This window comes from Chenopodium quinoa, unplaced genomic scaffold (genome assembly GCF_001683475.1).
Source record: "Chenopodium quinoa cultivar QQ74 unplaced genomic scaffold, ASM168347v1, whole genome shotgun sequence".
NCBI lineage: Eukaryota > Viridiplantae > Streptophyta > Magnoliopsida > Caryophyllales > Amaranthaceae > Chenopodium > Chenopodium quinoa.
In genome coordinates this window covers 131,258-151,534 of record NW_018742886.1, presented here as the reverse complement: position 1 = coordinate 151,534, position 20,277 = coordinate 131,258, and the positions used below count along the sequence as shown (strand labels likewise).

General features: G+C 40.7%; 1 protein-coding gene and 1 long non-coding RNA gene across 2 annotated transcripts; both read left to right on the top strand.

Moving 5' to 3' along the window:
* The first annotated feature begins 8,589 nt into the window (after positions 1-8,589).
* Positions 8,590-14,050, top strand: LOC110726853. The gene is made up of 4 exons (XR_002512408.1): positions 8,590-8,656; positions 8,742-8,799; positions 8,898-8,996; positions 14,027-14,050. It is a non-coding gene; the product is annotated as an uncharacterized LOC110726853 (long non-coding RNA).
* A 5,508-nt stretch (positions 14,051-19,558) lies between these two features.
* On the top strand, positions 19,559-19,948 carry LOC110726845. Its single transcript, XM_021906370.1, has one exon. It carries the CDS (start codon positions 19,559-19,561, stop codon positions 19,946-19,948), a length of 390 nt encoding a protein of 129 aa, XP_021762062.1.
* The last annotated feature ends 329 nt before the right edge of the window (positions 19,949-20,277 follow it).

The following is a 20,277-nucleotide window of genomic DNA, read 5'->3' as shown; positions in this document are numbered from 1 at the left end:
AGCTTTGCTAGCCGGGATCCGCATGTGTAAGGCGGCAGGGGCAAGAAAAATAGACGCCTGTTCTGATTCACAATTGATAGTGAGTCAGTACAATGGCGAATACGAAGCAACACATCCGGCCATGATCAAGTATTTACAGGCGGTCCGACAAGCAGTCGGCTCCCTTGAGGATTTCCATCTGATCCAAGTGCCGAGATCAGAAAACAACCAGGCAGATGCACTTTCGAAATTAGCATCATCCGCCTCCTCCGATACTCCTCGAACTGTTTTTTGGGAAGTAATGGAGAAGAGAAGCATTGAGGAAAACCCTATTGGAATCCTAGACAGAAGCTCAACCTGGATGGATTCAATCAGGGCATATCTGACAAACGGTACACTGCCGGATGATCCTCAACAGGCGGCAGCACTGAAAAAACGAGCCTCCTGTTTTGAAATGATACAGGGAGAACTTCACAAGAGGGGGTACCTTCAACCCTTCTTAAAGTGTGTTACTCCTGAAAAGGGACGAGAGATACTAGATGATCTTCACTCTGGTTTCTGTGCTTCCCATATAGGTGGTAGGATGCTTGCTCAAAGGGCAAGGCGGCAGGGCTACTTTTGGCCTACTTTGGAAGCAGATGCAATGGAGATGGTGAAAAAATGTGACAAGTGCCAAAGGTTTGGCAAATTAATTCACCGTCCGGCTACTGACCTCACTACCATACACAGCCCACTACCGTTTGCTAAGTGGGGCATGGACATTCTGGGTCCATATACGCCTGCTACAGGCGGCAGAAGGTATATACTTGTTGCCGTTGACTACTTCACTAAATGGGTAGAGGCGGAGGCTGTAAAGGGAATCAAGACGAAAGATGTAATTTCATTCATTTGGAAAAACGTCATCACTCGGTTCGGGGTTCCCATGTCTATGGTTTTTGATAATGGTCCCCAATTTGAGACGCCTGTTCTCAAAAGCTGGTTGGGAGACCAAGGAATTGCACACTACTTTGCATCTGTCGGCCGTCCACAAGCAAACGGCCAGGTAGAAGCCTTTAATAAAATCATCTCAGACGGTCTCAAGAAAAAGATTGAACGAGCAGGCGACTGGAGAAACTCCATTCCTCCTAACTTATGGTGCAGAAGCTGTTCTTCCAATAGAACACTACGAGCCGACTCTTCGAGTAATGCTATACGACGAAGAGGCAAACTGGGAAGCCATGCGCCTGGCATTAGACTCACTTCCTGAAAAGAGGGGCAATGCTGTCTTGCGCCATGAGATCTATCGCCTGAGAATGACTAGATCGTACAACAAAAAAGTACACAGGCGTCCACTCAAAGTAAGGGACTTTGTACTTAGAAAAATGGAAGCAGTCGGTAGGGCTAATGAGTCTGGCAAACTAACTCCCAACTGGGAAGGACCCTACCGAATCTATGAGGAAGTCAGGGACGGTACCTACCGTCTGGAAACACCAGACGGACAACCGTTGCCCCGAACTTGGAATGTAGATAACCTTAAAAAGTATTTCTTCTGAATGATGTAAAGTAAAGAGCTACTTAATAAAGTTTGCACTTACTATTCAATTTTGTATTACGAGGGGCATGCCGTCTGTACCTTTACAGTCGGCTACTCTCCATGGAGTTTCACTCTATCTTCAGAGGGGCATGCCGTCTGTACCTTTACAGTCGGCTACTCTCCATTGAGTTTTTTACTCCCTCTTCAGAGGGGCATGCCGTCTGTTTCCTTTACAGTCGGCTACTCTCCATCGAGTATTTTACTCACAATACTTAGCTAAAAAGATTAGGGCCTGGCCGACCCTGTGCCTAACAGGCGGCTACCCTTCTTTTACTTAGCACCTACGTTCACCAAGAACTTACCAAGGCCACCGGCCGAATGATCAGACCAGGCGCCAAGCCAACTGATCAAATCTACAAAACTAATTCGACCTGTCCCAACATCATAGCAGGCGTCCGACGGCATCCCTTCGGATGAAATTCGTCGCAGAGAGCAGCTCCCTTTTGGGTGGAACATTGTTCTATAAACTAATTACACGGCACCTATACGACTGTCCCCAAGGGCAACCACGTAGCCGTTTTTGAGACAAGGATAACTCTATCACTAACCAAACCAGTGGTAGCAGTTGACATCTGAGTCAGATGACCGCCTGTATTACTTGGGATAGATGCAGGGGGTACCTATTGAGTTAATAGCCAACAAACATTGGCGAATCAAGGGGTCTAGCCGGCCTACGCCGCCTGGTACCTCTACTTCTCAAACAAAAGTGACGGCGACAGAGTAACTCCAAAGTTAACTCATAGTCACTCCTTCAAATTTGGTATGGAATCTAAAAAGTTTGAGTCGTCCGCCTGTTTTAAACAAACAAGGGCACTCGAACCCCTATTCCTACTGGATAACTTATTGAGTTAATAGCTAACAAACATTGGCGAATCAAGGGGTCTAGCCGGCCTACGCCGCCTGGTACCTCTACTACTCAATCAAGATTGTGACGAATACTAAGTAACTCCTATGTTAACTTAATAGTCACTCAAACTTAGTATGGAGCCTAAAAGGTATGAGTCGTCCACTTGTTTTTAATAAACAAAGGCTCTCAACCAATACTCTTGCTAGGTTAACAAATTACGAGTTAAAAGCCAACATTGGAAATAAAGGGAAACAACCGGTACCCGCCGCTTGTTTTTCTACTTAATTCCTTGGCGACTAGGTAATTCTGTTTACTTGGTCAGACAAATTGAATAAAGAGTTCGAATACCGATTGAATAAATGGCCGACTGATCATCTATCCTGGAAACAGACAACCAGTCGTCCAGGGGCATAGGCGGCATACTCACTATTTGTACGTTCGGCCATACACAACAGTCGGTCTAGTGAACAAATTAAAAATACTTAGACAAATTTGAACCAAAACAAAAATTTGATTAAAAATGAGCTGGCCATAAAAGACCAGCAGAATATTCAAAACCCCGGCCCCCTGGCCGGGTAATTACAAAGCAAACGGCACGCAGGCCGTGAAAAGAAAAAATACTTAAAGCTTAAGAAGGGGGCAGTTCAGTATCAGCAGCGGCCGCCTGGTCAGCACTCTTCTTGCTGGACTCGGCCTTAGCTGTACCCTCTTTTGATGCCTTACCCCCAAGTGGCACAAGCGCCACAACCGGCTCCTCCTCCTCCAACGCACCGTCCAACGCCTCTTCTTCAGCAGCCGCCAGGATCTGTTGATTATATATTTCCGAACACTGGCGGTACGTTCTTTCCCATGAGACAAAGTCGGCACTGGGGAACAGTCGTTCCCAGGTCATGCGTTGGATTTGAGCGGAGTCTTCCACCATCTCCCGGACGAGCTCTTGTTTCTCTTGCTCGGCCTTATCCGAGAGCTCTTGGGTAAGACTCTTCTCTTGGTTCACCAGGCGTTCTTTTACGTTGGCCAAAGATTTCTCCATGGCTTCGTAAGAGTGCATTTTTTGGCGAAGAGGTTTCAGCTCGGCCTTAAGGTTGGTGACGGTCCCCTCCAGCTCGTCAACCTTCTTTTGGGCCGCCTCTAACTGAGCCCGAACAGCGGCGGTAGCCTGCGCCTGATAATAAAGAAGATCAATGGTCAGTACTTCATTTTGGGCAATTTGAAACATTGCCTTATCACAGCTGGAGGCGGCCATAGCCTTTGCGGCCTTTACCTCTTTGTTTTTTCCGATCAATCGGCTTGCGAAGGCTGTTGACTCGGAGCAGGGCCTAAGTACAAAGAAAAACAGGCGTCAGTTTCCAATCAAAAAAGTTAACAGGCGTCCTGGAACTCAAAAGCTCAAAAATATACTAAGTATACCTCAGCAAGGACCCCTAAAATTCCATCAAGGTCAAGGGTACCGGCACCCCTGACCGCCTCCCTGTCAGATGGAGGAACTACTTTAACCATAGACTTGGCTACCTCAACCAAGTCAAGTCCCTGGGGGCCGGCTGCATTAAGCGAAAGAAAAAAACAAGTTAGACCTAGTCAAGAAGGAAGCAAGTGTAAAAGTTTTTACAAGTAATTGTCCATACTTCTAGGCGGCCCCGCCGGAGTTTTAGAAGAAGTGGCCGGCTGCTTCTCAGCCGCCACTGTTTTCCTGGAAGACCCAGGAGAGCTTGCAACAGTCGTCCTCCGGGCCTTGGGGTCCGGCTGTTGCGAGGAAGAAGCCCTTGGAGTACCAGACTGAAAACAAAAAGAGTTAGTATATGCATAAGACAACTAAAAGAGGAAGAGTTTTCGAAGTTTACCAAGGGTGCCTCTTTGTTGGGGGAGTCGGCATACGACTGCTTCATGAGCGAGGCCCGCAATATGGCCGCTGCAGTCTTGGATGCTGTTATTTTACTCATGGCGTCAGCTGCAAGAAATAAACAGCAAAGTTAGTAAAAATCCCAAGTAAACAAGGCGTGAAAAAACAGAGTATTTGTCAGGCCGGCTACCTCTAGAGCACCGACTGCTGAGGCCACAGGCGGCCAAAAAGTACTCGTCATAGAGCCACTTGAAGCTCGGGACGCAGTTTAGGGGTACTTGCTCTCGTACCCCTGAAGTAGAGTTCACCCTGGTCTCTACTTTGAAGAGTCCTTTGTCTAGGATCTCTTTTTTAGCCTTTGGGGGAACAGGCGGCATGCTGCGGCCGCCTGCGAGAAGAGGCGGATCCCTATTCCACTTGTTAAAGCGTTTGTTCAGCTCCGTGTCTGAACCCTCGATAATAAGGAAGGTGTTCCGCCAATCCTTCCATTTGTTCGCCTTACCTTTTGTCATGAGGTAACCCCTATGGCTTGTTAGTTGGTACCAGCCGGTACCTCCCGACTTAGGGGTCCGGCTGAGATAGTTCATGTGGGCGAAAGCCTCAAAGCTTGGCTCCACCCCGTACATTTCGCACCCGGCCACATAGCCGAGTACGTTTACCCAAGAGTTGGGGGCTAACTGCCATAACCCCAGATCATACCCATCTAAAATCCGCTGAACAGCCGGATGTAATGGGAAGCGCAGTCCAGCTTTGATGGCTGCCACATAGCAGCCAAAGCAGCCGTCACCATAGCTGGTACCAGCCGGCCAGACGACAGTATCTTCTGGATCCGGCACAAACAGTAAAAATTCCGGGCCCATTTTGTGGTTAGCAATAAAGCTCGCCACGTTGTCTTGCATGGTTGCGATCCGGCCCCGGGGTACCCTGCAGTAGTAGGGGGCGTTTTCCTCTCTGTAAGAGGCGGACGGCTCCGCCCAATTGTCCCCCTTCTCAACTGCATGAGAACGTCTCGCCTCTTGTAGGCGGCTATGTTTTTCTTCTGAGCCAGGAGAACTGTGGCCAGAAGAGCTGGACTCAGACTCGTCCTCTGACGAGTCCGAGGAGGACGACTCCTCCCCTTTCCTAGAGGGGCCCGCCTCCTCTCCCTTAGAAGGAGCAGAAGGAAAATTAGACATGTCAACGGTAAGATGGGAAGGGAACACCTTGGCCCCTCTCTCAGAACTGTCGGCTTGACAGTCGCCTCGTTTCAATTCTACATCTGGCGCCTGGTCAGATGTTTCACTAAGGAGCACCCTTTGGGAGGAGCCGTCTGAGTTTGATATCATAGCAGTCTTTTTTGTTCTGGCCATCACGTTCTGCATAGACACAGATACAGTCGGACTTTGTATAAAGGGCAAAGATGGGTCCAGAAAAGGGCAGGCGGCACTCCTAGTCCTAGATTCAGCCGTCCCCGGTGACCGGCTGATCACTAACTTAGGTCGTGTCGTGTGCTTCCATGGTGCCATTTCAAAAAATAAAAAGAAAATTAAGAGTAAGAGAACTGAGTTACCTGAACGAGTGACGGTTGATGAAGTCCTGGAAGTTCGGGTCAGTCGGCTTGTCAGAACAGGCGGTAGGCAGAAAAAGTCCGAAATGTCAGAGCAAGTTCTGGGGTCCGAATAGTCTCGGAAAGTTCTCAAATGTGAAAATGACCGAAGTCAGCACTTCCTTTTATAGGCAAAGTGAGAAGGCGAAGGGTCGCTTCCAAATTCAAAATGTGGGCGGGAAAATCTCTCGGCCGTTTGCAAGATGACACCTGTAACAGGCCGTCGCCTGTCACCGTGCGACACCTGTCACAGGCGACACGTGACCAGTCACGTGCCACCTGTGAGGGGCAAATGATTAGGGGATTTTTATCCACCAATCACCGTCTGACAAGTGGACCAACCAGGTTCCGCCACGTGTCCTTCACGAAGGACAACAGGAGCCTGCCACGTGTCAATCACAGATACGTCCTCTACGGACCACTTTAGACACGCCACGTGTCCACCCATGCCAAATGGGAAAACCGGCCATCAAGGCCCAATTCAGTCTGGAGGCCCGATCAGCCCTAGGTTTACCTTAAACCTAGAGAGTTGCACGCTTCTCAAGGCTATAAATACTCGATTAATCCTCATTAATCACAGGGATCGAATAATCAAGAAATCAAGCAGAGAAGAACAAAGTTATTAACAACCGGCTAATCTCGCTAACGACGCAGATTACCAACACTAAGCACTCTCACCTAGAGAGATCTCATTACTTTAATTTCTGTATTGATTACTCCTTAATCAGGTACTAACTTGACCGTTGGAGGCGGAGCTCTCAGGAGTCTCCGTTATTTTGCAGGTACAGGCGTCCGGTTCCAGTCTCGGAATTGTAACTCTCCCGCAGGACATCAGAAAACCCCGAAACAAGAAGGGTGTTTGATTCTTTACTAGCGGAGAGATTTAGAGGCTTCAAGACCCACTTGACCATTGGATGGATCTATAAGAAAAAGAAACACAAGAAGAAAGCTTCCAAGGGAAATGATGGTGAAGGTGGAAATGAGGAAGATGTTGAGGAACAAGACCCACCGTGGAAAAAATGGTCAAGCGTGACGGAGGACGAGTGGAAATACTTTGTTATTCAAAAAACTCGACCCAAAGCAATTGTAAGAACTACTAAATCTAATGAGAATTGTATAATATATTGACTCTTTTTGCAGTAATGATGCTAACATTACTATTTATGTAGGAAATTCGGGAGCAAAACAAGGCAAATTAATTGAAGAAGGAGTACCGCCATCGTACGGGGGCCAAGACATTTGGTGAATGGAGGCAAACTTGGCAGAAGGAGGGTATATACCCCACTTTGACTCAAGGGTCATCCGAAGAACCCTCCAACTCCACGATCACTACGTTGGTTAGTCGTGCTGGCGATTTCATTTGTTCTCTACATTCCTTTGATAAGGACACCGGAAAATGGGTCATCAAGGAGCCGGAAAAAAAAGTGGCTGATAAACTAGTAAGCTATTTGAAACTTTAGCATAACTTTACCATACAAAAGCATTATATGTATTCATGTTAACATTTCTTCTAATGCTACAGCTTGAGTACACTACAGAAGTTGTTGAAGGCAAGCTGGTCCCGACTATAGAGAAAGACCCCTTCACCTTGGCTTTGGGAAAGCCCTACCATCCAGGCCGGGTAGTAGGTATGGGAGGGAAGTTGCTAGGATGGGAGAAGGTGATGGGTTCAGAATACACAAAAATGGGAAGATCTCGAGCAAGTGTTAACTCACCGGAAGAATTGGATGCCAAGGTGGCATCCATCAAGGAACAAGTTCGCAATGAGTTAATAGGTGAATTCAATGCTTGGGCGAAGCAAATGAACTTACCCTTGCCGTTCCCCCCGACTATGTGCAATGGCCACGTGCTTAGGTGAGGTTGATCAACGAGGTAATATTTATTTTGATGTTGTGCAAAATAACAAATCTGCATGCGTACTTACTCGCTTAAACCCCGGCCAAAAATTTTTGAACTCTAATTATCTTTGTTTTGATCAGATTTCGAAAAAAAGTCAACCATCAAAGAAAAGGAAGGTGGAGAAGCCTAAAAGCGTTGATCAACCTACAAAGAAGATGAGTGAACAAGGGTCGAAGAGTGAACAAGTGTCGAAAAAGAATTCTTCGAAAGGTTCAGCCATGCAACCTACTCCACTTGTTGGAGACAATGTCCTTCAATCGCTCACTAAGGATTTAACTTTTCTACATAATCGTTTTAGTCATTTGCCTAGTGACGATCCCATTGAAATTGCACTTCCTAAGGCAATGTTCCATTATGATGAGGATGCCAGTGCATGGTTAAACAAACAAGATGTGAAGGAATTTTTAAGAGGTTCAATGCTTAACATTTCTCTCATTCAAATATTCATGAGGTACGGGCACATGCCACTTAAATTAATTATGTTATTCATATTAGTGTTTTTTATCCTTCATATATATGTCAATTAATTTTTCATTGTACATGCACGTAGATCACTATGGGAGCACTTAAGTGACACTGATTCCCCTAGTAAAGTTGGGTGGTTATGCCCCGAAGAGACATCCGAGACTAGAATCTTACACAACTCCCCCGAGGTGATGTATTATGTTAATCATAGTATTAGGGAATCAATGCGTGCGGGAGACAAGTTCATATTCGCCCCATGTTATGAGGAGAACGTTTAACCATGTGTAATTCAATTCTTTCTACATTTGAATTATTTGTTGTACCATAATTATTGATTTGTTTGTGTATTGTGAATATATGTAGGTTTCATTGGTTCCTCATGGTAATTTGTCCTGCTAATAACACAATCTTTCACCTTGATTCAGCTCGATCAACAAAGAAGTACCTCGTGATGTCTGTACTACAAAAGTAAATATAGATACCTAGTGTTAATTATCTTAACCTAACTCATTTAGTAGTCAAACTAATCAAATTTGAATTTACTTTCCTATAGTATTATGAAGAAGATACATGGTCGTGCTCCACGGGGTCCTACATGGAAATCACCTATGGTAATGCCACATCATATTGTGATTATCTTAATAAACATTGCTAAAACAATAGTGGATTTTATGTGACGTTTGATTCATTAGATTTGTTCCTATGCTAGTGCCCACAACAAGATAATGGAGTTGATTGTGGATTATACGTGATGAGATTCATGCTTGACATAGCGACTCATTGTACCAACACCATACATCTTGATGAGGTACAACCTTAAAATTAGTAAAATGCTCTTTTTCTGTGATTTAAAGGCTTAGCCACCTATACTAAGTATAATTGACATGTTATGAGAAAGAACTTGGTCATTTGTTTAAAAATGTAGAAAATGGGCAAGTAGAAGTCAAATATGCATTCTTTAGGCTATTTTGGATGAAAATGCAACCTTAAACTTAGTAAAATGCCCTTTTTCTGTGATTTTAAGGCTTAGTCACCTATAACTAATTATAATTGACATGTTATGAGAAAGAACTTGGTCATTTGTTTAAAAATGTAGAAAATGGGCAAGTAGAAGTCATTTAGGCCTTATTTAGGCTATTTTGGATGAAAATGCAACATTAAACTTAGTAAAATGTCATTTTTCTGTGATTTGAAGGCTTATCCATCTATAACCAAGTATACTTGACATGTTATGAGAAATAACTTCGTCATTTGTTTAAAAATGTAAAAAAAAGGGCAAGTAGAAGTCAAATAGGCCTTATTTAGGCTATTTTGGATGAAAATACGACCTTAAATTTAGTAAAATACTCTTTTTCTGTGATTTCAAGGCTTAGCCACCTATAACTAAGTATAAATGACATGTTATGAAAAAGAACTTGATCATTTGTTTAAAAATGTAGAAAATGGGCAAGTAAAAGTCATTTAGGCCTTATTTAGGCTATTTTGGATGAAAATGCGACCTTAAACTTAGTAAAATGCCCTTTTTATGTGATTTCAAGGCTTAGCCACCTATAACTAAGTATAATTGATATTTTATGAGAAAGAACTTGGTCATTGGTTTAAAAATGTAGAAAATGGGCAAGTAGAAGTCATTTAGGCCTTATTTAGGCTATTTTGGATGAAAATGCGACCTTAAACTTAGTAAAATGCTCTTTTTGTGTGATTTCAAGTCTTATCCACCTATAACTAAGTATAATTGACATGTTATGATAAATAACTTTGTCATTTGTTTAAAAATGTAGAAAATGGGCAAGTAGAAGTCATTTAGGCCTTATTTAGGCTATTTTGGATGAAAATGCAACCTTAAACTTAGTAAAATGCCCTTTTTCTGTGATTTTAAGGCTTAGTCACCGATAACTAATTATAATTGACATGTTATGAGAAAGAACTTGGTCATTTGTTTAAAAATGTAGAAAATGGGCAAGTAGAAGTCATTTAGGCCTTATTTAGGCTATTTTGGATGAAAATGCAACATTAAACTTAGTAAAATGTCATTTTTCTGTGATTTGAAGGCTTATCCATCTATAACCAAGTATACTTGACATGTTATGAGAAATAACTTCGTCATTTGTTTCAAAATGTAAAAAAAGGACAAGTAGAAGTCAAATAGGCCTTATTTAGGCTATTTTGGATGACAATGCGACCTTAAACTTAAAAAAAGTACTCTTTTTCTGTGATTTCAAGGCTTAGCCACCTATAACTAAGTATAATTGATATTTTATGAAAAAGAACTTGGTCATTTGTTTAAAAATGTAGAAAACGGGCAAGTAGAAGTCATTTAGGCCTTATTTAGGCTATTTTGGATGAAAATGCGACCTTAAACTTAGTAAAATGCCCTTTTTATGTGATTTCAAGGCTTAGTCACCTATAACTAAGTATAATTAATATGTTATGAGAAAGAACTTGGTCATTTGTTTAAAAATGTAGAAAATGGGCAAGTAGAAGTCATTTAGGCCTTATTTAAGCTATTTTGGATGAAAATGCGACCTTAAACTTAGTAAATTGTTCTTTTTATGTGATTTCAAGGCTTATCCACCTATAACTAAGTATAATTGACATGTTATGATAAATAACTTGGTCATTTGTTCAAAAATGTAGAAAATGGGCAAGTAGAAGTCATTTAGGCCTTATTTAGGCTATTTTGGATGAAAATGCAACCTTAAACTTAGTAAAATGCCCTTTTTCTGTGATTTTAAGGCTTAGTCACCTAAAACTAATTATAATTGACATGTTATGAGAAAGAACTTGGTCATTTGTTTAAAAATGTAGAAAATGGGCAAGTAGAAGTCATTTAGGCCTTATTTAGGCTATTTTGGATGAAAATGCGACATTAAACTTAGTAAAATGTCGCTTTTCTGTGATTTGAAGGCTTAGCCAACTATAACCAAGTATACTTGACATGTTATGAGAAAGAACTTGGTCATTTGTTTAAAAATGTAAAAAATGGGCAAATAGAAGTTTTTTAGGCTATTTTGGATGAAAAAACGACCTTAAACTTTGTAAAATGCTCTTTTTATGTGATTTCAAGGCTTAGCCACCTATAACTAAGTATAATTGATATGTTATGAAAAAGAACTTGGTCATTTGTTTAAAAATGTAGAAAATGGGCAAGTAAAAGTCATTTAGGCCTTATTTAGGCTATTTTGGATGAAAATGCGACCTTAAACTTAGTAAAATGCCCTTTTTATGTGATTTCAAGGCTTAGCCACCTATAACTAAGTATAATTGATATTTTATGAGAAAGAACTTGGTCATTGGTTTAAAAATGTAGAAAATGGGCAAGTAGAAGTCATTTAGGCCTTATTTAGGCTATTTTGGATGAAAATGCGACCTTAAACTTAGTAAAATGCTCTTTTTGTGTGATTTCAAGGCTTATCCACCTATAACTAAGTATAATTGACATGTTATGATAAATAACTTTGTCATTTGTTTAAAAATGTAGAAAATGGGCAAGTAGAAGTCATTTAGGCCTTATTTAGGCTATTTTGGATGAAAATGCAACCTTAAACTTAGTAAAATGCCCTTTTTCTGTGATTTTAAGGCTTAGTCACCTATAACTAATTATAATTGACATGTTATGAGAAAGAACTTGGTCATTTGTTTAAAAATGTAGAAAATGGGCAAGTAGAAGTCATTTAGGCCTTATTTAGGCTATTTTGGATGAAAATGCAACATTAAACTTAGTAAAATGTCATTTTTCTGTGATTTGAAGGCTTATCCATCTATAACCAAGTATACTTGACATGTTATGAGAAATAACTTCGTCATTTGTTTCAAAATGTAAAAAAAGGACAAGTAGAAGTCAAATAGGCCTTATTTAGGCTATTTTGGATGACAATGCGACCTTAAACTTAAAAAAAGTACTCTTTTTCTGTGATTTCAAGGCTTAGCCACCTATAACTAAGTATAATTGATATTTTATGAAAAAGAACTTGGTCATTTGTTTAAAAATGTAGAAAACGGGCAAGTAGAAGTCATTTAGGCCTTATTTAGGCTATTTTGGATGAAAATGCGACCTTAAACTTAGTAAAATGCCCTTTTTATGTGATTTCAAGGCTTAGTCACCTATAACTAAGTATAATTAATATTTTATGAGAAAGAACTTGGTCATTTGTTTAAAAATGTAGAAAATGGGCAAGTAGAAGTCATTTAGGCCTTATTTAAGCTATTTTGGATGAAAATGCGACCTTAAACTTAGTAAATTGTTCTTTTTATGTGATTTCAAGGCTTATCCACCTATAACTAAGTATAATTGACATGTTATGATAAATAACTTGGTCATTTGTTCAAAAATGTAGAAAATGGGCAAGTAGAAGTCATTTAGGCCTTATTTAGGCTATTTTGGATGAAAATGCAACCTTAAACTTAGTAAAATGCCCTTTTTCTGTGATTTTAAGGCTTAGTCACCTATAACTAATTATAATTGACATGTTATGAGAAAGAACTTGGTCATTTGTTTAAAAATGTAGAAAATGGGCAAGTAGAAGTCATTTAGGCCTTATTTAGGCTATTTTGGATGAAAATGCGACATTAAACTTAGTAAAATGTCGCTTTTCTGTGATTTGAAGGCTTAGCCAACTATAACCAAGTATACTTGACATGTTATGAGAAAGAACTTGGTCATTTGTTTAAAAATGTAAAAAATGGGCAAGTAGAAGTTTTTTAGGCTATTTTGGATGAAAAAACGACCTTAAACTTTGTAAAATGCTCTTTTTATGTGATTTCAAGGCTTAGCCACCTATAACTAAGTATAATTGATATGTTATGAGAAAGAACTTGGTCATTTGTTTAAAAATGTAGAAAATGGCCAAGTAGAAGTCATTTAGTCCTTATTTAGGCTATTTTGGATGAAAATGCGACCTTAAACTTAGTAAAATGCTCTTTTTCTGTGATTTCAAGGCTTATCCACCTATAACTAAGTATAACTGAAATGTTATGAGAAAGAACTTCGTCATTTGTTAAAAAATGTAGAAAATGGGCAAGTAGAAGTCAAATAGGCCTTATTTAGGCTATTTTGGATGAAAATGCGACCTTAATCTTAGTAAAATGCTCTTTTTCTGTGATTTCAAGGCTTAGCCACCTATAAATAAGTATAATTGAAATGTTATGAGAAAGAACTTTGTCATTTGTTTAAAAATGTAGAAAATGGGCAAGTAGATGTCATTTAGGCCTTATTTAGGCTATTTTGGATGAAAATGTGACCTTAAACTTAGTAAAATGCTCTTTTTATGTGATTTCAAGGCTTAGCCATCTATAAATAAGTATAATTGACATGTTATGAGAAAGAACTTGGTCATTTGTTTAAAAATGTAGAAAATGGGCAAGTAGAAGTCAAATAGGCCTTATTTAGGCTATTTTGGATAAAAATGCGACCTTAAACTTAGTAAAATGCTCTTTTTCTGTGATTTCAAGGCTTAGCCACCTATACTAAGTATAATTGACATGTTATGAGAAAGAACTTGATCATTTGTTAAAAATGTATAAAATGGGCAAGTAGAAGTTAAATAGGCCTTATTTAGGCTATTTTGGATGAAAATGCGGCCTTAAACTTAGTAAAATGCCCTTTTTCTGTGATTTCAAGGCTTAGCCACCTATAACTAAGTATAATTTTTGTGTTGTGAGAAAGAACTTGGTCATTTGTTTAAAAATGTAGAAAATGGGCAAGTAGAAGTCTTTTAGGCCTTCTTTTTAACCGTTTTGACCTAAGTATTTAATTTTTTACATATTTATTACTCACATGTTTAACTTAACTAATTAATTTAATTTATTCTAACATAATTTATTTATATATATTCCAAGTTTTGCAAGGTGCAAAAGGGAGATGCGTTAACAAGCAAGGACCTTAATGAAGTTCGAGACATGTTGGCATCTTTTATCACCTTCAATTTGTAAATGTTGCATCATTTTGAATTTATACTTTGTTAATTATTAACTTTTAGACTACAATATTGACTAGTTATTAGTATTGTCTGTATTTATGTATATATCACACTTTATTTGTTATATTGCATTTGGTTTTTAATTATAAAAGTCTAAATATATATTTTTAATTCTTGTTATGATTATTAATAATAATTATATTATGGCAGAATTTATAGCAATAATATGGTAGAATATTATAGCAGGATCAGTTGCAGGAAAAAAAATAAATAAATTAGATCCCTATTATTGCCACCGGTTTACCGGTTCAAACCGGTGGCAATAGTCAGCCTTCCCCTCCAAAATTAGTATTACCACCGGTTAACCGGTGGCCATGAGGACTTTTTCCACCGGTTTTGAACCGGTGGCCATGCGTTGCTGTATTGCCACCCCCAAATGACCACCGTTTCAAAACCGATGGCAATGGGGGGTTTTCAACCGGTGGCCATTACGTATTTTCGCCTAGTGATAGTTGATAGTGAGAGTGATACTTACTCTTCAAGTTCACCACGCGAATCAATGGCAGGACAAGAGAATGATGTCTTGTTTCGTGTGTTCAGAAATCCGGAGGATTATGAGCTCACGGGAGGGATTTTTCTACCCGTCACGGAAACCAACTTCTCAATCCATCCACAATATACTCGAATGGTCCAATCGGAGCAATTTTCCGGAAGTGCAAGTGAGGACCCTATTAAACATTTGGACCGATTCCTTGAATTGTGCGCAATGATGCAAACCAATGAAGTGAGTCAAGACTACATTCGTATGCACCTTTTCCGGCAATCTCTCACCGGACGAGCAAAGAAATGGCTAAAGCAAGTAAAGCCTAACTCTCTCACAACATGAAGGGAGGTTGGAAAGGCGTTCTTGAAGCGCTTTATCTCCGAAGAGAAGACCGCCGAAATGAGAAGGAAAATTGCATCATTTGAGCAAGAAGCCGATGAAAGTGTTGGTGAAGCATAGGAGAGATTCAAAGAGTTGGTGCAAGCATGTCCCCACCATAAATACAATCAAGGGTTGCTCATGCGGTTCTTCTACGACGGATTGGAGCCCATGTCAAGAGCCAATTTGGATGCGAGGGCGGGTGGTCAATTAATCAAGATCCCTCAAAATCAAGTTGAAGCCACAATAGAAGAGGTAGCAAAGAATTACTCTTGGGGGGGCCGAAGAAGAAATGCTCCAAAGAGAGGTGGTATTTATGAATAGGAGAAAGTTGATCAATTACAACATCAAATTGCTCAACTAACAAAAGGGCTTTCCAAATTGAACACGAGTGTGAATGCAAGTTCAAGTGGTGGAGCAAGCTCTTCTCAAGTTAACTCTTTCTCTTGTCAAAATTGTGGAGGAACGAACCATGATACAACCTATTGTGGAGGTTTAAGCCCCGAACATGTAGTGGCATACAACACAAGGCAAGAGCGATTTATAGGAAGCGGCGGTGGAGTATCTTGGAGACAACCACCACCCGGGTTTGTACCTCAACCTCAACAATGGAACCAAAAAGCTCAATCTTCCTATAACTCCAATCCTCAATATCAAAATCCACCTCCATCTCAACCCCAAAACCCAAGAGGAAGCTATCCAAGGAACAACCAATACAACAATCAAACCCAAGCACCTCAAGCGGAGCTAACTCAAACTCAACTCCTCCAAGCCATGCATGTGCAAATGCAATCTTTTGGGAAACAAATGCAAGAGATAAGAGCTCACAACAGGATGGTTGATTCACAACTAGCTCAAATAGCTGAGAGAACTCCTTTTAATTCACCTTCCACTCTACCCGGACAACCACAACCTAACCCCATCTCACAATCAAAAACCCGATACATGCAAGGCGATCACATTGAGGTCGGGAACTTCCTATGAAGGACCAAATGAAGGGGATAGTGAGGAAAAGAAGGGAGGAGAGGAGAGTGTGAATGAAAAAAAGGGAGGTGAGAAAGAAAAAGGTGATGAGAAAGAAGGAGGTTCGGAGAAGAAGAAGACTGACAATGAGAAGACAACTTCAATTCCTAGTGAGGCTAGGAATCTTGATGGACCGGTTCCTTTTCCCGGTTGGCTTGCGGAGAGGAAGTTGAATGACAAGTTCACAAAATTTCTTAGTGTCATGAAGAATTTGCATATCAACCTCCCTTTTCTTGAAGTTGTGACACAAATGCCATCTTATTCCAAGTTCCTCAAAGATATTCTCACCAACAAGAGGAAGCTCAATGATGAGCTTATCACCCTTCCACATCAAGTGAGTGCTCTTGTCCAACATAAGATGCCCAAGAATGAAAAAGACCTGGGAAGTTTCACTTTGCCGGTAAAAATTGGGAACATGGAAGCTAGGGGCGCCTTAGCCGAACTTGAAACAAGTGTTAGTTTAATCCCTCTATCCATTGCTCAAAAACTCAATATAGAGATGATCCCTACAAGGAAGACAATTCAATTGGCCGATCGATCGGTGAAATTACCTTGTGGAGAGCTTGAGGATGTTCCAATTTAGGTGGGACACATCTATGTGCCTTGTGACTTTGTAGTGATGGATATGGAGGAATATGTAAACACTCCTTTGATTTGGGGACGTGAAGCTCTTAAAACTTTGGGGGCGGTCATCAATTGCAAGAACAACACCATCTCTTGTGAAGTGGCCAATGAAAAAATTGTCTTTGAATTTTCAAAGTTGCTCAAGACCCCCTTGGTTGAAAAATGCTATAAAGTTGATGTTGTGAATGAGGAGCTAGATCTCTTGGGGAGGGTCGTGATGAGGCCTCAAGATCCAATGATTGAAGCCCTTACATGCAAAAGAAGAGTTTCACTCTCGAGAGGCTAAAGAATTTGTCATGGCAATGGAGAATCCTCAAAGGAGGAAGTTGAACAACAAGTTGAGGTCGAGCTTGAGTCCAAGGAGGAGAAATTGGAGGAGAGTTCTAAGACTCCTCCCAAGGTAGAACTCAAACCCCATCCCCCTTCTTTGAAATATGATTTTCTTGATATGGAGGGAAATAACCCTATTATTATCAATGCTACCCTAGATGGTCTTAATTTGGAAAAACTTCTTGATGTTTTAAGGAAATATAGGGATGTGATAGGGTATAGCATTGATGATATTAAAGTTATTAACCCTTCTTTATGCATGCATCGTATTCATCTTGAAGATGATCCTTCCACCTCCATTAAACCTCAAAGAAGGTTGAACCCCCACCTTCAAGAGGTTGTGAAGAAAGAAATTTTGAAACTACGTGAGGCGGGCATCATCTATGCTATCTCTGATAGCAAATGGGTTAGCCCGGTTCATGTGGTTCCAAAGAAGGGTGGAATGACCATAATCAAGGATAAAAAGGGAGAGGAAATCTCCAACCGGACGGTGACCGGGTGGAGAATGTGCATTGATTATAGGAGATTGAACTAAAACACCAAGAAAGATCATTTCCCTCTCCCTTTCATGGACCAAATGCTTGAAAGGCTTTCTAACCATGCTTTCTTTTGTTTCTTGGATGGGTATTCCAGATTTTTCCAAATCCCTATCCATCCAAGTGATCAAGAGAAAACTACTTTCACATGTCCATATGGGACATTTGCATACCGAAGAATTCCATTCGGATTATGCAATGCTCCCTATACTTTTCAAAGATGCATGACTTCCATTTTCTCTGAGATGCTTGAAAACGAAATTGAGGTTTTCATGGATGATTTTAGTGTTGGTGGCTCGTCTTTTGACACTTGTCTTTTTAACCTTGAAAAAGTTTTGAAAAGGTGTCAAGAGACGAGTTTGGTTTTAAATTCGGAAAAGTGCCATTTTATGGTTGAGGAGGGCATTGTCCTCGGCCATAAGGTTTTAAAAAATGGCATTGAAGTAGATCCAGCCAAGGTTTCGGTGATTGAAAAGTTGCCCCCTCCTACTTCCATCAAGGGGGTACGGGCTTTTCTTGGGCATGCCGGTTTTTACCGGAGGTTTATCAAAGATTTTTCTTCAATCGCCAAACCCTTGACCGAATTACTTAAAAAAGAGGTTATTTTTTACTTTAATAAGGCTTTCCTTGAGGCGTTTCGTAAGCTTAAGGAAGCTCTCATTTCATCTCCCGTTCTGCAAGCTCCGGATTGGAGCTTGCCTTTTGAGCTAATGTGCGATGCTAGTGACTTTGCAGTAGGTGCCGTTCTTGGTCAAAAGAAACAAGGAAAATCATGTGTCATCTACTACGCAATTCGGACACTAGATGAGGCTCAAAGGAATTACACAACAACGGAGAAATAGATGTTAGCGGTAGTGTTTGCATTCGATAAGTTTCGGTCCTATCTCATATGCTCAAAAGTTATCGTGTACACGATCACATCGCGGTACGGTATCTCATGACCAAGAAAGAAGCAAATCCTCGCTTGATCCGTTGGGTTCTTTCTCTCCAAGATTTTCACATGGAAATGAGGGACAAGAAGGGAGCGGAGAACTATGTAGTGGATCATTTTTCTAGGCTACCATTTGGAAACAAGGAGGATGTACGGATTAATGATGAGATAGGATTCGAGGGTCTCATGGCTTTGGTGTCAACTTCTACCCCTTGGTACGCGGATATAGCCAACTATCTTGCGTGTGGTGTCATTCCCCAGAGTACACTTCTCAACAAAAGAAAAAGTTTTTCAAGGAGTTGAGATGATACTTTTGAAATGACCCATACCTATTCAAGCAATGTGGAGATGGCCTTTATCGGAAGGGAGCATTGCCACTCAATACCATGTGGGAGGACATGGTGGTGTTGACAAAACAGCGGAAAAAATCTCTCAATCCTTATTGTGGTGGCCGACAATGCATAGAGACGCCCACCAATTCGTTGCGCGATGTGATAGATGTCAAAGGAGCGGAGGCATTACCAAGAGGGACGAAATTCCCCAACAAAGTGTTTTAGAAGTTGAACCCTTCGATGTTTGGGGGTGGATTTTATGGGGCCTTTCGTTTCTTCTTGTGGGAATCTATATATCTTGGTAGCGGTCGATTATGTGACAAAATGGATTGAAGCCATATCCTCACCTACCAATGATCACAAGGTTGTGCTTAAGCTCCTAAAGAAGATCATCTTTCCTAGGTTTAGAGTTCCGAGGGTGCTAATTAGTGATGGAGGCTCCCATTTCGCCAAAAAGAAATTTGAAGCTCTCCTCAAGAGATATGGCGTTCATCACAAGGTTGGATTACCTTACCACCCTCAAACTCAAGGACAAGTGGAGGTCTCGAATCGTGAAATCAAAAATCTTCTTGAAAGGATGGTGAACAAATCAAGGAAAGATTGGTCTCTCAAACTTGATGACACGCTATGGGCTCTAAGGACGGCGTACAAGACTCCAATCGGCACGACCCCCTATAGGTTGGTCTATGGAAAGGCTTGTCACTTTCCGGTTGAGTTGGAATAGAAGGCTTGGTGGGCCATCAAAGAGCTCAATATGGATTTATCGTTGGTCGGTGAGAAGAGATTGCTTAAGCTCAATGAACTTGAAGAGCTTATAGATGATGCTTATGAGAGCTCAAGGTTATATAAAGAGAAGACCAAAAAGTGGCATGACCAACATATTAGAAACAAGAACTTTAAGGTTGGAGACAAGGTTTTACTTTTCGACTCAAGGCTTCGTTTGTTTCCGGGTAAACATAAGTCAAAGTGGTCGGGTCCTTTTGTGATTTCAAAGACTAATCCTTATGGCTCCTTTGAGTTAGATGCGGATGGTAACAAGTTTATGGTTAATGGTCATCGTTTAAAGCATTACTTTTGCAAGGAAGAAGTTGGTATCATCGAATGTATATTGCTTGATCCTTTGGATCCCATGCCTCCCACTTGAATAATTTTTCTCGTGGTCAAGCTAGCGACCTCATAAAGAAGCGCTTCTCGGGAGGCAACTCGAGTTTCTAACTCCTTTCTAAACTTTTTTTTTAGAATATTCCGATTTCACTTTCTCCTTTTTGAATTTGAATTTGAATTTGAATTTGATTATTTTTTTTCACCTTTTTGGTTAATAGGTGTTTGGATGATGAAGGAACAAGGATTTTCTATTTTGAAGATGTGAGGATAAATCGAAATTACTCTGTGCGACCCTGTGCGCGCCATCTGTGCGGGCGCGCAGGCACTGTCAGAGCCCGCACAGATTTATTCACAAATTAAAGCTCGAGG